Source organism: Chiloscyllium plagiosum, chromosome 9, assembly GCF_004010195.1.
Source record: "Chiloscyllium plagiosum isolate BGI_BamShark_2017 chromosome 9, ASM401019v2, whole genome shotgun sequence".
NCBI classification, from domain to species: Eukaryota; Metazoa; Chordata; class Chondrichthyes; order Orectolobiformes; family Hemiscylliidae; genus Chiloscyllium; species Chiloscyllium plagiosum.
Window position 1 is genome coordinate 86,874,628 of NC_057718.1, and position 17,472 is coordinate 86,892,099.

The 17,472-nt window shown below is 42.5% G+C and overlaps 1 protein-coding gene across 1 annotated transcript in view; it reads left to right on the forward strand.

Annotated features, from left to right (window-relative positions):
- LOC122553027 (metabotropic glutamate receptor 1-like) overlaps positions 1-17,472 on the forward strand; it is a 64,060-nt gene that overhangs the window by 22,019 nt on the left and 24,569 nt on the right. The window contains exons 3-5 of the mRNA XM_043696456.1: positions 3,750-3,918; positions 4,189-4,315; positions 11,233-12,163. Of these exons, the coding sequence (XP_043552391.1) occupies positions 3,750-3,918; positions 4,189-4,315; positions 11,233-12,163 (1,227 nt within the window). The remainder of the gene's footprint in view (positions 1-3,749; positions 3,919-4,188; positions 4,316-11,232; positions 12,164-17,472) is intronic.

Sequence of the window (17,472 nt, forward strand, 5' to 3'; positions counted from 1 at the left end):
AAAATTTCTTCTGAAGTCAATTCTCAATTCTTCTCAACTAAAATTCTGGGGTTTTCTGAAATGGACTGCAAACAGAACTAATGACGTAATGTAATTATGATGCTTGTCATAATCCAAAATTATAAATATATTATTCCAGTAACACCTCGAGGGTTTTCCCATGTCATCTGTTTGCAGTCACATGTTTTCTTGAAACTGCTGCACTTAGGTCACTTCCAGAATTTCAAGCTGACCTTTTTCAACAAAAGGCTTTACAGAACTTGGTCAAAACTATCTGCTGTAACTTTTACCCCTTGACAAGCTATAACCTCATCAGCTACTGTCCCAATTAAAGACAAAAATGTATTAACTTGTTCAGCTTCTCATTAAGTATCTAGTTTGGAAGTAAATCTGTACATTAAGAAATATTTTCTCCTAGATGTACTATTCTGTGATTGATTCGGCCAACTCTGAAGTCAAATCTTCTAGGCAAAATGATTTCTGCTACCTGTGTTCATAATGTAATTATAACTTTTCCTTGCTTTAAAGGTTCTTAGCCCTGTAGTACAACAATGCTGTTACTGTGTCCTGCAGCATTGAGGTTTTTCCTGTGTTTGTGCAGTCAAATGAAGGAATTCCATTGTTTGCAAGTAAAATGTAGGATTCCCATCTTCTGAAACTACATGGATCGTACCTGTCTTTTTCGTAACTTCTCTAGATGAACCTCCCTGTTAAACAATTCTTGTTTTCTTAAACACTTTTAACTTAACTAATTTCTTTTTAAAAAGGTGTCTGTTTCATTTTGTTTGATGAGAAACGATATTCAGGGCTTTTGTATTGCTATTATTTGTGTCATTAAATGACAGAACTCTTTCGCTACTCAGTGCACTTGTGAATGGTATGACAAGGCACTGGGCCTCAGAGTTTCTTAGTTTTGATTTCTTCTCAATTTTGTACAATTTATTCCACCCAACAGTTGCATGAATTATACCACGACGTGCACAATCTACTTACTGTTTCATTTGCTCCCTGCCCCCTACACAAGAGAAAAGACATAACAGAAGGAGCCGAATAGGGGATATTTCAACTGGCCTTGTTTTACTTCCTAGGCGAAAGTGAGGACTGCAGATGCTGGAGATCACAGTCAAGATTAGAGTGGTGCTGGAAAAGCACAGCAGGTCAGGCAGCATCCGAGGAGCAGGAGAATCGACGTTTCGGGCAAAAAAAAACTGCACTCTTCTAACCGCAGCCACCTGAAAATGCAGCTCCATGACCTCAGCACTCCTCCAGAGCATGCTAGTTACATCCGTGCAAATTAGCTACATGCACCAACTACAGATTATTTATCCTTGCTTATACATAGAGCTGGAGCACATGTCTGTGCACTGATTGCTTGTTGACGCCATTGCACCTTGTTATTTTAAATCAGACACTTCACTCACATCCCTTTAAATAGACACACGCGTCTAAAAATTTGAACCAGCTGGTGTGTGACCTGCTCTCTGCCTTCTGAAAGGTGTGGAAGTAAAAACTGACATGAAGGGAGGTGGGAAGCATGCTGAGTTGGCCACAACTTGGCTCAGTAATAGTCCTCTCTCTCCTAACTTTGGGTTCAAGTTCCATTCAAGCCAATCTTGAGCAAATAATCCAGCCCGGTACTCTGTTCCCATATTAAGGGAGTGCCACCCTGGTTGATGTGCAATCTTTTGAATCAGACTTTAAAACAATACCCCATTGGCTCCCTCAGTTGAACATAAAAGATTCCATGTCTTACAACCAGACCCTGGTTGATGTTGCCCAAGTTAATAGAGTTTCGGACAGGACACCTCAAATTGTCAAGCTCTCAGGTAAGGAGGGGTGAATAGGCTCATTGTCTTTATTAATCTACAAACCCCTCAGGCAGTCACAGCAAGATTAATTTACCAAGGTTCCCCTCCATCATGAATGCCTTTCACTCAGGCCAGATGTATTTATGTTTTCAAAGGAGCCAATATTACAAGGCTTTCATGGGTTACTAAAAGAGTAAATTCATTAGCTGCTAAATGCAAAAGTAATAGTAACAAAATACACACACATTTAGAAGTGAGTACAAGAGAAAGATAAAAGTTAAAAGACATACAAGCCAGCCTTTATGGGTCATTCATGAAGAGTATGTAGTGGAATTTTGATAGATCAACGGTCAATTTCAGGATTCTTGGTTTTGAAGATTAGATGAAATCCTTTAGTCCTGTTTCTTGTTGACTCATTTGCTGGCTTCTAGCACTCAGTGCAATGCCAGGGTGTCTAGTGGATGGTTTCAAGTGTGACTTTCACAGCACTGTAGTGTTTGAACATACACTGACAGATACAAGCACCTCAGTTCAGTAACACACCTTCTCCAACTAGCACACACAGACCAAGGTTGAACATTAAAACAAGTCAAAGAACTGCAGATCTGTGAATCTGAGAGAAAAAAAACCCAGAAATTATCAGAGAAACTCAGCAACATCTGTGGAGAGAAAGTAGAATTAGCATTTCAAGGCCACTTCTTTATACTTTTGCATCTTCTAACTTGCATCACTCATTCAGCTGCTTCCCCCAAACTACTCAACAAACCATTGGCAGTGTGTATTATATAGGTATACATGTTATATGTAGAATACTTATATACGTGTGCGTGTATGTGTGTGTGTAATAAGTATTCTACATATAAATGTATACCTGTATAATATACTCTGCCAATGGTTTGTAGATTTGTTTGAAAGAAGCAGCTAAATTACTGATGAAGGTTAAAAGATGCAAAAGTCTAGAGTAGAGCTTTCTCCCTCTAATTAACCCTTCCTGCAGTGCTTCTAATCTTTCCTTGCTAAAGTATGGATCAAGCCTCTCTTTAGATATACCAATACTATTTGATTCCTCTACTCCCCTGAGTGCCGTACGCTCGTCAATATTCACATTGAAATTCCTTCTAAATTCTTTATTTGATATTATTTGAGTATCATATATGTACGCCTTTTTGCTTTGGGTTCACTCACAAATAGAAACAATTTCCCTTTTGTGTTTTTTTCATCCCTTTAAAACTTGTCAAACCTCTATAAGGTTACCTCTAAATATTTTATCCAGGGAAAGGCGAGTATTTCTAGTCAAAATTCTATGAATTTATTTTAGACTTCATCCACCCCAAGGATGAGGGTTTCAGTTATACTTGGAGGCTAGCAAATTTAGAAGTGCTCAGCTTCGCTCAGAGAAGGGGAAGAAGATATTTCATAGCTGGTTAATCTTTTTATGCAATAGGTGGTTCAGAAACGTGAAAGCTTTTTATAAAGTAAATGGCAACAGGTTTGGTAACCAGAGGGCATGAAGTCAGAATAATTAGCAAAGGAACCAAGGGGAAGAAAATACCTTTTCATGCAGAGGTAATGCAAAACCTGAACTTCCAAAATAAATCATCGGGCAGGCATTTGAAAGAAAAAGAAGAGTTGTGGGTGAAAGAGCACAAGTGTAAAGTTAATTGGCTAGTTGTTTCAAAACAGATAGCATGGGTATGATGGATTAAATGGCCTCCTCTTGTGAATGATGAATGAGTCGATGTTTATTGAACATGCTTGTGCTCCCAGCGGGAAGACTTGCTCAATGAGGGTGTGAGCTAAAGGCTTGATGCTAATGGAGCGATAGATCTTACTGTCATATTCCCATTGAGTGAAGCTCTCTCTCTCCTGTGGTGGGACCACTACAGTAATCCACACCAAAGAATTGCTTGTCCTAGTTAATCCTCTTCTTTGAATTGCCAGGTATGATATTATGAATCTTCAAATGACAGAGAATGCTATGTATGACTATGTTAACATTGGGACATGGTACGAAGGGTTGCTGGACATTGACGATAACAAGCTTCAGATGAACATGACTAAGATGGTACGGTCTGTCTGTAGCGAGCCATGTACAAAAGGTCAGATCAAGGTGAGTCCAACTGGCACTCCAACAAATTATCTGTGAAAGGATTGGGCTGGTTGCATTCATTGTGAAGGTCAACCCCCAACTTGTTGAGATTAGCTATTACCTTCTAAATATTTTCTTCGCTGCCCTTCAGAGAGAGAGAAGGAGCTCTGCTGTTGATGAAAGGTTGTCATCCTGAAATGTCAACTCTCTTTTTCTCTCCTGACAGCCTGAGTACTCCCCTGCATTTTATTTTCACTTCTATTGATGAGGTTCTCTGTTCTGTTTCCACAGGTCATTCGGAAGGGGGAGGTGAGCTGTTGCTGGATCTGCACAAGTTGCAAAGAGAATGAGTACATGCAGGATGAGTTCACATGCAGGGCCTGTGAGCTGGGCTGGTGGCCGAATGCTGACCTCACAGGTAAAGCCACTTTAGGAAAACTGGCCTGAGATTTGGGTAGCATTCTCATAATTAGATTTTGCTGCTTTGACAAAGAACAGGGCAGTTCTTTTCAGTGTTGTGGTCAAGGTGTTTCTTGCAAACCAATGTCAGTGAAATAAATTATCTGATTATCCTGTCACCGACTGATATCCTTAAGTGGTCAATTGACAACAACTTAAAGATCTCTTCATGCTATAGATTATCTCTGGTCCTGGCAGTTGGAGATGAATGTTATTCACAACTCTTATTTCTAATTCATTTCTTTATTTTTTAAATATTTTTTCCCTAAAATTTGTATTTAAGCATCTGTACGGAGGTAGTTTGTACCCAAGATGGTGCCATAAGTGGCAACTTTTAAACTTTTCACTGTATTCCTGTGAGTACAGGTGACAATAAAGCTAATTCTAATTCTATTGTGATCCGTAAACTGTATGGTCTGCCTGCTGGGTGAGGTGGGCTGTGGTGGAGGCCTTTAATCTTTTCCAATCTGTGTTTGTTTGTGGGCACGAAGGACAGAAGCTAACCTTGCCTCCAAGCCCCCTGACACCCCCCATCTCTGCATGGCACCCCACACTCCCACCACATCATCTCCCCTCCAACCAATTCCCCCACCTCCCATGCCCACAGCTTCTGGACTTCTGTGACTCCAGTTGGCCAGCAGCTTGATTGACCCTGAGGCAGGAGATCACTATCCCAGTGACCACCTAAGTGCACAATAGGTGCGTGATCTGTTGTGCTTTCCAGTCTGTATTGATGGGAATGAGGGAATCTTGCCTATTTTACACATACCACCACAGTTAGATCAAAAGTGGAGATTCCATCCAATGTCTTTTGTCTTGACCTTCATGAAATATTATTGCATGCAATTGTGGTCTCCTTCCTATCGGAAAGATGTTTTGAAACTTGAAAGGGTTCAGAAAAGATTTACAAGGATGTTGCCAGGGTTGGAGGATTTGAGATATAGGGAGAGGCTGAACAGGCTAGGGCTGTTTTCCCTGGAACATCGGAGGCTGGAGGGTGACCTTATAGAGCTTTATAAAATCATGAGGGGCATGGATGGGGTAAATAGACAAAGTCTTTTCCCTGGGGTGGGGGAGTCCAGAACTAGAGGTCATAGGTTTAGGGTGAGAGGGGAAAGATATAAAAGAGACCTAAGGGGCAAGCTTTTCACGCAGAGGGTGGTACATGTATGGAATGAGCTGCCAGAGGAAGTGGTGGAGGCTGGTACAATTGCAACATTTAAAAGGCATCTGGATGGGTATATGAATAGGAAGGGTTTGGAGAGATATGGGCCGGGTGCTGGCAAGTGGGACTAGATTGGGTTGGGATATGTAGTCGGCATGGACAAGTTGGACCAAAAGCTCTGTTTGGATGCTATACATCTCTATGAAAGATGTTAAGGCTGTGTGCTTTTAATATTCCCCAACACCATAATGATAACTTTTGCTGGAGTAATGAATTCATGGCCACCAGCTGCCCAACTACCCAATTTTCATTTGAGTTATATAGAAGGTTTAGTTTGGGATTATGTTCAACATGGATTGGTTGGATGAAAGGCCTGTTTCTGTGCTGCCTGACTCTATGACTCTATGTCCAGCACAGGAAACGATCATTGAGCCCAACAGTTTAGTATGTCGATGGTACATCATCGCATATCTATCAACATATCTATTTAGTCCTTATAGTTGTGAAGCATTCACTTATATGCATCTATTCTAGTCAACTGGTCCACTCCTTGTAGTCATAAAGTGAGGCGCTGGAAAAGCACAGCAAGAGAAGAGCAAGAGAATTGACATTTCGGACATAAGCCCTTCATCATGAATGTGGGGGCTGAAGGGGGCTGAGAAATAAATAGGAGGGTGGGGTAGGGGAGTGAGGGAGCAGGGAAAGTGATAGGTAGATGCAGGTGGGCAGTGGTGGTGATAGGTCAGAGGGGAGGATGGAGTGGATAGGTAGGAAGGAAGATGGACAGATAGAACAGTTCAAACCACTCTCTTGAACATATCTGTCCATCTTCCTTGCCACCTATCCACTCCACCCTCCCCGCCAACATATCACTATCACCCCAACCTGGATCTACCTATCACCTTCCCAGCTACCTCACCCCCACCCCTAACCTCCTATTTATATTCCTTTCATGCTCCACATTCCTGATGAAGGGCTTATGTCGTGAAACATTGATTCTCCTGCTCCTCAGATGCTGCCTGACCTGCTGTGCTTTCCCAGCGCCATACATTTCAATTCTGATCTCCAGCATCTGCAGTCCTCACTTTGTTCCACTCCATGCAGTAGCAAGTCTCACATTCTCACAAGTTTTTAGGCAGGAAATAATTTGCTGAATTCCTTACTGGCTTTATTAGTTGCTATCTCCTACAGTGACCCTCATTTTTAGTGGCATGGTGGCTCAGTGATTAGCACTGCTATCTTACAGTGCCAGGGACTCAGGTTCAATCCCTCCTTTGGGCGAGTTTGTTTACATGGGTTTCCTCCAGCAGTCCTAGGATGTGCAGATTAGATAAATTAGGCATGGGAAAATACAGGGATAAGGTAAGGGGGATAAGCCTGCATGGGACGCTGTTCAGAGGGTCAATGTAGACTTGATGGGCCAAATAGCCAGCTGTAGGGATTTTATTTAAAAATAAAATGGGGAAACATCTTCTCCAGGTCCACCCCTTTCAGATTTCTTCATAATGTTAAAGATCTTGAGTAGGTCTTCACTTTATAGTCTTTTTTTCACTATGTGACATGAAATTTGAATGTACGGGCATCCCAAAGATCATGAAGCAGGGATTATTTATTACACTGTTATCAGATCATTGCAAATATGAAGGAATATTAATGTTTAAAGAAGAAGACACAGTATTTACCTAGCTATAATGGGCGGCGAGGTGGCTCAGTGATTAGCACTGCTACCTCACAGCACCAGGGACCTGGGTTCAATTCCAGCCTTGGGTGACCGTCTGTGTGGATTTCCTCCAGGCACTCTGGTTTCCTCCCACAACCCTAAAATGCACAGATTGGGGTGGATTGGCCATGCTAAATTGCCCATAGTGTTCAGGGATGTACAGGTTGGGTGCATTAGTCAGGGGTTAAATGTAGAGGAATGGATCTGAAGGGTCGGTGTGGACCTGTTGGGCCAAAGGATCTGTTTCCACACTGTAGGGATTCTGTGACCTATCAGGCCTCCTTCCCTGAAAGTCACCCTTTTCTCTTGGGGTAGGGGTGGGGGTTCTGTTTGACTGTTCCAGCTGACCTCCCTCACCAATGCCACCTGCTGCTGGAGGTCCCATTACATAGCCAGAACAGCCCCAATATTTTTCATATCTCCAGGTGGTTGTAAGCTCTGGTTTTTATAGTGTTTTCACCACAGTTTCCATAGTCTTTTCACCATGAACAGCATTACATAAAATCCAAACCTATCCTCATATAATATTCTCACCCTGTTTTGCAAGGATCAGCAGGAAGCAATTAAGTCATATTTCTCTCACCATCTGATGTAGCAAGATCAGTTGTAGCAACTTCTGTTGCTGTCCTGGATGAAACTGGCCTCATTTCATATAAAGGCTGACTAATATCTGGAACATCCTTGTCACGTACTGGAGGAGTCTCCTTCCAATTTCTTTAATGTCCTCAATAGTTCAATGCACAATGAGCCAGGACATACTTTAACTGATGAGTGAACAGCAGCCTCCATTTATTTTACCCTTGTCCATTTATTTTCATGAAACTTTGCACTGAATGTTGCTGTGGCTGAGGGCACAGAGTCCTCCACTGGGCTTGTGGGAATTGTCTGAACAAGGTAAAAAGTAGTGTGCCTCTATAACTGATCAGATTGAAATATTCTGAATTGAACAATGGAGACCAGCGGAAGGCCTAACCTAGAATAGTGTGTTATTAGTGAAAATCAACATCCCGGGAGATACCATTGGCCAGAAACTGAAATGAATTTGCCACATACAAACTCTGGCTACAAAAGCAAGTTAGAGGCTAGAATTTCTGCTGCGAGCAACTCACCCATTATTACAACAAAGCCAGTCAAAATACACAAGTCAGGAGTGTTATGGTATACTTCTCAGTTGCCTGGATGGGTGCAGCTCCATCAACACTCAAGAAGCTTGACTCCCATCCAGGACAAAGCAGCCCATTTGACAGGGATCACATCTACCATCATCAATATTTCCTCCCTTGTTCACCATTGTACAGTAGCAGTAGGGTGTACCATCTACAAGATGCACTACAGTAACACACCAAGGTTCCTTTGACAGCACTTAAACTGGCATCCTCTACCATCTAAAAGGACTGGAGCAGCAGATGCATGGAAGTACCACCATCTGAAAGTTCCCCTCCAAGTTACATCATTCACCATTCTGACTTGGAACAATATCACTCTTACTTTACTGTTGTTGGGTCAAAATCCAGGAAATCCCTCCCTGCCATCACTGTGGGTCATTGTACAGTGTTTCAAGGCAGCTTGGGGTGCCTAGAACCTTTCAAAGGCATAAGGGAGAAATGTCTAAGGACTATGTCCAAATTATATAAGTGCTCCTTATTGGTCTTCCCTGTTATTAGGACATCATAGACAAATGGTGACCTGGGGTTGATGTTGGAAAATGTTCTCCATCGTCCGCTGAAAAATTGCATAAGCTGACAACACCCCAAATGGCAGTCTCATATATTGGTACAAACTCTTTTGGGTATTAATTGTAGCATACTTCTGGGAATCCTCATCGAACCGCAACTGCAAGTACACATGGATCAGCTTCATGAAGGACAGCTACCCTGCCAGTTTTGCGTATAAAAGTTTCTATGCAAGGGATGGAATATTTATCCAGCTGCGAAAAGCGGTTTATCATTTGTTTAAAATCCCCACAAAGGCGAATCGACCCGTCGGGCTTTACAATTGGTATGATCGGTGCTGCCCATTCTGCAAACTGGACTGGTTTGATGATTCTGTCGCGTTCCAGCCTTCTGATTTCTGCCTCTACTTTTGCCTGTAAGGCTAATGGCACTGGGCAGGCCTTGCAGAATCATGGAATTGCTTCCTGGTCAACATGCAAGGCAGCCTTGAGTCCTTTGATTGTCTCAAGACCTTCCTGAAAAACATTCAGGTATTTAATAAGGACTTCACACAGGCAGCCATTTTCTCATCAAAAATTGCTGAGCAAATCTGGGTGAATTTTTTCTCAACCAATTGCGACCCATCAAGCTTGGACCCAAACCTTTTACTACAATCAATGGTAATTGAACCAGCTGCTTCTCATAAGAGACCGAAACCAAAGTTGTACCCTTAATCTGTAAAGAAAATCCCCAGTATACGTTCTCGGTCTAACTGACGTCTTGCACAAACTTAAAGGTTGGAGTCCCGAGTGAATTTTGTTGAAAACTGGTTCTGTGACCACCAAAACAGCCACGCCAGTATCGACCTCCATTAGAACTGGACAGCCATTGAACCAAACGTTTATTTTGACTGGCTCTGATTTGGATGTTGCTAAGCAATTTAACTGCTCCAAAACAGGTGTCGGTGGACCTTCCAGGGTGTGTACCTGGGTATATCCCCTTGAAACCTGTCTATGAGTTCTCTTACTCAATTTTCGTCTCACTGTCTCGAGTCTGCATGCCAGCAGTAATGACAATGGCTTGCCGGCCCAGATTCTGAAGAAACTTTAACCACTTTGCCCAGGCTTGGCTTTGTTCTGGGGTATTGCTCCAAGCTGACCTAGAATCTCTCTATTCAGTATATGTCCTGAGTGAGGCTATGTAGTTGCTTTCAAGTGGTGTCCCCATAGTTGGTCCAGTTGGACTGACGAGGGGGTCCATTTCTATTCACTTGCTACGTTTTGCAATGATAAAGCCTGTGTTGTACCTTCCTTAAGTCCAGTTGGTTACATTATTAATCCCATATATCCAACAGTCTCTCAGCATCTCATAAAGGGTTAAACTAAAGTCACATGCCTCTGCCAATTATCTTAACCTAGTCATAAAGCTGCAGGTCCACAAGCTGTCAGGGGAATTACTCCTTGCTTTTCATCTGCACCAATGTCATTTAACCTGAAAAAATAACTCGGTTCTTTCCACATACTGGACCCAGTCTTTGGCAGGATCAAACATCAAAATATCTGGTCTCTGACCTCACACACCCAACTTGCATTGCATGGGATTTGCTAACAAGCAATTGGGCGATAACTATTCACAAATCCCACAAAAACATTAAGCTACTTAAAGTAGAACTCCTGAGCAAACTACAAAATAGGCAGCCAAATGGCAACACCATGATGCAACTTCAATCATGAAAATATTTGTCACCAGCGATTTATTTTGTGCCTCATTTGCCCAATAGAATTTGCTTTTGCTCTGCCAATGTAAAATGTAGTCCATATATTCCTGGGCTTGACAGGAAAACTGGGAAACTTTGGAAAACTTTTCTCACTTATCATTCAGCCATTTTCTGGGAAAGTGTATACGAGTAGGGTAGTGAACTTCAATATTTACAAATATCAGGTGGCTTGTTACTTATTCATAACCCATGGATTACAATTGGATGCTATTGCTCCAATCTTGCTCTCAGGAAATAATCCAAAGTCCTACCTTCCATTAATTTCATTACTTTCTGGTTCCACTAGAAGTGGGCATTTTTCTTAGCTTTCCAGCATGAAAGAAAATATCAACCATTCCATTTTACAAACCACCAATATAGTTTGTATGAACCAATGAGTTGCATTTATGTATCTTTAGTACCTATAAGCCTATAGTACATTTGCCCTTGCGTAAACATCACAAGTCACTTCCCAAGAGCATTATCAAGTAGACTTTGACGCTGAGCCTCATAAAGAGATGCACGAGGGCCTGACAACCAAACTACTCGTTTTCTGAACCATTTTTTTCCTACTTTTCCACAGGTTGCAAGAGGATTGATGTGAAGCACTTGAGCTGGAGTGACGTGGAGTCTGCTATCGCTGTTGTCTTCTCCTGTTTAGGGATCCTAGCCACCATGTTTGTTACCCTTATCTTCGTGTTGTACAGGGACACTCCAGTAGTCAAGTCTTCGAGCCGCGAGCTCTGTTACATCATCCTGGCTGGCATCTTCCTGGGCTACATCTGTCCATTCACGTTGCTGGCTAAGCCAACCTTGGCCTCCTGCTACTTTCAGAGGATCCTGGTTGGGCTTGCTGCTGCCATGTGTTATTCTGCCTTAGTGACTAAAACCAACCGTATTGCTAGGATCCTGGCTGGCAGCAAAAAGAAGATCTGCACTCGCAAGCCAAGGTTCATGAGTGCTTGGGCTCAGTTGGTGATCGCTTCCATCTTGATCAGCGTCCAGTTGACCATAGTAGTCACACTGTTGATCCTCGAGCCCCCTACCCCTGTCCTCTCCTACCCCAGCATCAATGAGGTTTTCCTAATCTGCAACACAAGCAACCTGGGTGTTGTAGCCCCTCTAGGGTACAACGGGCTTCTCATCATGAGTTGCACCTACTACGCCTTCAAGACAAGGAACGTTCCTGCAAATTTCAATGAAGCCAAATACATAGCCTTCACCATGTACACAACCTGCATCATATGGCTGGCCTTTGTCCCCATCTACTTTGGCAGCAACTACAAAATTATCACCACCAGTTTCTCGGTCAGCTTAAGTGTGACAGTGGCTCTGGGCTGCATGTTCACTCCAAAGATCTACATCATCATCGCCAAGCCAGAGCGCAATGTCCGTAGCGCCTTCACCACCTCTGATGTCGTGCGCATGCATGTGGGCGATGGGAAAGCCGCCTGCCGATCTAACAGCCTGCTTGATATGTTTAAGAGGAAGAAAACTGTGTCTGGCAATGCAAGGTAAGCAGCTCCAGGTACGAACCGTTCTGTGCCCGGTAAGTGCCATGTGGAATCTTATGATTGACAATTGAGAGGGCCATACATTTCATACACGCAACCATCCCTTGCCATGCTCCGCTGAAGGTGTAACCTCTTTGGATAGCCTTCTGCTCTGGAGCTTCAATGAATGTACGGCACTGTAAGTGATTATTGTTCTGGATTGGTCATTCTAGAAGTTGAGAGGTCTAATCCCATCATGCTAAGTTAGGAAATTGGCATTTAAGCAATTGTCTAAAACTTACAGCTTATTTTAAAAACCCAGTTCTTTACCATTGTCTTCAACTATGGGACCCCATTTCTCCTACCTACTCATATGACCATAGTCCTTAATGCCCACTGAGGAGCAAGTTTGGTGCACACCTCAAAACGTAAATAGAGTCATAACGTTGTACAGCACAGAGACAGGCCCTTTGGTTCAACCAGTCCATGCCAATCATAATCCCAAAATAAATTAATCCCACCTGCCTGCAGTTGGCCCAAACTTTTCTTATTCATGGACTTAGCCAAATGCCTTTTAAATGTTCTAACTGTACCCACATCCACTGCTTCTTCTGGAAGTTCATTTCACATACAAGTCATTTTCTTAAAAAGAGTTGCTCCTCATTTTTTTAGTAATCTTTCTCCTCTCACCTTAGAAATACAACCCCCCCCCTCCCCCCAACTCATGAGTCATGAAATCCCAAACCCTAGGGAAAAGACCTACTATCCACCTTATCTTTAGCCTTCATGATTTTATGAATCTCTGTAAGGTCATCCCTTAACTTCCTATGCTCCAGTGAAAAAAGTCCCAGCCAATTCAGCCACTCCTTATGAATTCAACCCTCCAATCCCAACAACATCCAGGTAAATCTTCTCTGAACCCACTGTAGCTTAATATGACATGGCGATCAGAACTGGACACAATACTCCAGATGAGGCCTCAACAATGTCCTGTATAACCTGAACATGACACCCCAACTATACTCAAACGTCTGAGCAATGAAGACAAACATGCTAAATGCCTTATGACAAAATCAGTAGAATTTTACAGTGCAAACAAACTTCAATGTGGTCCCAGTGCCACTGGGAAAACACCGCATTTGTATGTATCTCTAGCGTCTGTGTCCCTATGAAACTCAAACCCTACCACCACTGATGTCTTTTCAAAATCCCAAGTAAGGTGCTCAATTTTAAATTTGTCTGATTAATGATCTCTAACCTGACTATTCCCTGTGGCAAAGTGATCCATGCTCCTGCAACCCCTCTGTGAACAAACTTCTCCTCATTTCTTTCTCTTGAAATCTATTTTGAATTAATAACATTTAGACCATTGCCTCCAAATCAGTACAAATACCTTTTACTTATTTTTTCACTCTAAGCTGCACAATTTAATGAAAAGTTGTTTCTCAAACTTCTTTACTGCTGTAGAAATAGTCCGTGTCTTACGTCTCACTGCATCAACAGCATATGGCAAGTAATCTTCACTTTGCCCATGGCTCTCCAAATGGAAAATTGCAAATGATTTCTCTATATCCATTGCTTTTGGGTGAGGCTCCACACTAGCAGGAGAATGCTTGTCCTTTAACAACCACACTACCACTCTATCCCGAAACATGTTGCATTGACATTGCTAAGTTGTTCTATCCATAGCATGATAAGACTTGCATTTTGGCTAGATAAAGTTGATGAGGACTCTGACAGTCCATCATTTCTTTGCCCAAGTCCCACTTAAATTATGTGACAGCTTTAACCATTTCTATCTGTTCCACAATCATTTTCTCCAACATTGTGACAAGCTGGATCTTTCTTCTTTGACACTGTTTCAATTTTTAGCCAGTTAATTTTCTCCCCTTTTCAGTTCTTTAACTGTGAACAACTCATTGCCTGATACTCAAATACAAGTTGTCAACTTTCAGAATTGTCCCCAGTTTCCCACTGTGGGCCACATACAGCAAGTGTCATATGCACACACAAAGTTTTCAGCAGAGTGACACAGTCTGCTATTAACGCTTTCATGCCATAGTTAGAAAGATTTCTCTGAATGTGCTTTACAACACTCAAACATTTGAGCAGAATAAGTGCCAATGGTGTGCATGAGAATAAGGGAAAGGTCTGACTCAAATTCCCCTCAGTTGAACCTGCACCTTTACCGACATTCACATTTACTGGTGATCCATGTCCAGTTCCTATAGACTTCAATAGTCCTTTCGCTAACTCTCATGTATAGAGAAAATTACAAGAGAGTGATCATAACCAGCCTTGTATATTCACACTCTGTGAAATAAAGCACCTTTGCTGGTCATTATCTGATCTCACTTTACCTACCGTTCTCTCAGTCCAACTTTGGAAAACATAATGGAGAGATGATGTACAGAAGACATGAATATCCGGTACGCATCACAATGGGGAAGTATTCATGCACCCTCGGTTATATTATTAGATGGCACGATGTGCATATTCTGGGCTTTCCCCAAAATGAGAGTCACTCAGGCCACTTCCAAGTGACAAATGCACTTTCTCAAGAGTAAGGGAAACATTGAGAGAGTAATCCATACCACAGCAGAGCTAAGATGTTTGGAGCAGCATGGTGGCTCAGTGGTTAGCTCTGCTGCCTCAAAGTGCCAGAGACCTGGCTTCGATTCCAGCCTCAGGCAACTGTCTGTGTCGAGTTTGCACATTCTTCCCGTGTCTGCGTGGGTTTCCTCCGAGTGCTCCAGTTTCCTCCCACAATCCAAAGATGTGCAGGTTAGGCAAATTGGCCATGCTACATTGCCCATTGTGTTCAGGAATGTGTAGTCAAGAGTAACTGTAGAGTAATAGGGTCGGGGAATGAGTCTGGTTGGATTACTGTTCAGAGGATTGATGTGGACATGTTGCGTCGAAGGGCCTGTTTCCACACTGTAGCGATTCTATGACTTCTAAGGTGCAAGCTGCAACTTACAACTGAAAGACTTGGCAAACTGACATTTCATTAAAATGTATCAACCTAAATAATGACACATGGCCAGTTACTGCCGCATCATACAAACTGCAGCTTGATTTGACACCAGCATGTATTTCTTCTTGAGGTGGTAACCTCCTGAGAAAAATTTCTTTGCTTACATAATAAATTTGTACACAACGCAAAGAAGAAGTGGAATTGGAGCAGGTCATAAATCAATGGCTTTTGATGCTCTTTGCGGAGAATACTCTTGGACATCCTTCCATACAAGAACATAGAAGCAATAGGGGAAAAGTAATGATGTGGAAATCTCCCAAAGTCAGGAGAAGTACCATCCTACTCCATGTCATATTTACCTTCTCACTCAAAAAAGATGTAAGTGTCAGGTAACACTGGCACGGCTTGAAGATTACAACCAGCATTCCTTCGGTTGTTCCTTTTCTAACATTGTAGAACTGGAAGAGTCTTCCAGCACCGTCAGTGGCCCAGGAGGAGACATCCTCTCAAGAACCCAATGTCTCTCTCAGAAGTAGCTTTAAGCACCAACATAGCTATACACATCCTGCTATTGAGCTGTAAGAGGTAACACTAAGTAGAATCTTACAGACCAGAAAAAAGCCTTCAGTGCAGCAAGATGGTGTTGGCTTATTAACAGAGATATCGAATTAGTGCCACTCCCTACTCTTCTCCTATGGCCCTGTTAACTTCACCTTTTCACCAATTCCCTTTTGAAAATCAATATTGAATTTGCTACCATCACCCATTCAGGCTATACCTTCTATCCTACAAGATAATGGTTCTGAAAGATTTCATATTGAATCTGCTACCATCACCCATTCAAGGCAATGCTTTCTGTCTTATAAGGTAATGGTTCTGAAAGATATCATATTAAAGCTGCATGAAGCTCTACCCAATCTGATGATGTCACATAGTCGCTGGGTGATGAAGAAGAATCCAGTATAAGGTCCTGAGAAAGACAGGTGTATCATCTCTGGCTCCTGACTAGTTCGACCTGACGACAATGTAACTCATGCCCATTGCTATCATGGAATAAACTATATCTTGCTAAGTATGGCTGGTGCTTCTTTTCAATAAGACTTACATTGTACCAGTGCTAATTTGGGTAGGCCCTAATACTCAGAGAAATGAGGATTGGTGGCAGTACTTTACCCCAACCACAAGCCACTAATGGTTTGAAACCTTCATCCCTCCTCTTCATCTCCAGTTTGTTTCTTTTACCAATTGGTCAAATATCTGCCCAATGATTATCATCTTCCTGATGTGGAGGCACCAGTGTTGGACTGCTCAGGAGTCCGATAACACCAGGTTATAGTCCAACAGGTTTATTTAAAATCACAAGCTTTTGGAGCGATTCTTTGGGTGAAGCAAAAGAGAAGCACACAGGCACAGAATGTACAGGCAGAGAGACCAATGGGCAGAGAGATCAAAAGATTGCACAAATGGTATGGGTGGAGTGTCAACAGGCTGAATAGCAGGTCTCTGCAGGTGATCGAGAGTGCCAGATGGTGTGAGTAAAGTGTCAATAACAAGTGAAGGGATGACCTACAATCTGAGTAAATGAAGTTAAAAATCACATAGCACCAGGTTATAGGCCAATGGGTTTATTATGAAGTACTAGCTTTTGGAGCACTGCTCCTTCATCAGGTGAGACAGGGTTATAAGACACAGAATTTATAACAAAAGATTTCAGTGTCATGCAATTGAAATGATATATTGATTCAATAAAGTGCTGCAACATGACCCAAGGTCTTGGTTGAGGCTGTCTTCATGGGTACGGAACTTGGCTATCAGTTTCCGCTTGGCAATTCTATATTATTGTGTATCTTGAAGGCTGCCTTGGAGAATGTTTACCCGAAGATCGGGGGCTGAATGTCCTTGATAGTTGAAGCATTCTCCATCTGGGAGAGAACATTCCTGTCTGATAATTGTTGTCCATTCATCCATTGTTGTTGCATCTGTATGGTCTCACCAATATACCATGCCTTGGAGCATCCTTGCCTGCAGCATTTATGAGGTAGACAACATTAGGGTAACATGGTGGCTCAGTGGTTGCACTGCTGCCTTACAGTACGAGGGACCCAGGTTCAATTCCAGCCTCAGGCGACTGTCTGTGTGGAGTTTGCACATACTCCCAGTGTCTGCATGGTTTTCCTCTGGGTGCTCTGGTTTCCTACCACAGTCCAAAGATGTGCAGGTTAGGTGACTTGGCCATGCTAAATTGTTCATCATGTTACCTGCATTAGTCAGAGGGAACTGGGTCTGGGTGGGTTACTCTTCAGAGGGTTGGTGTGGACTTGTTAGGCAGATGGGCCTGTTTCCATGTCATAGG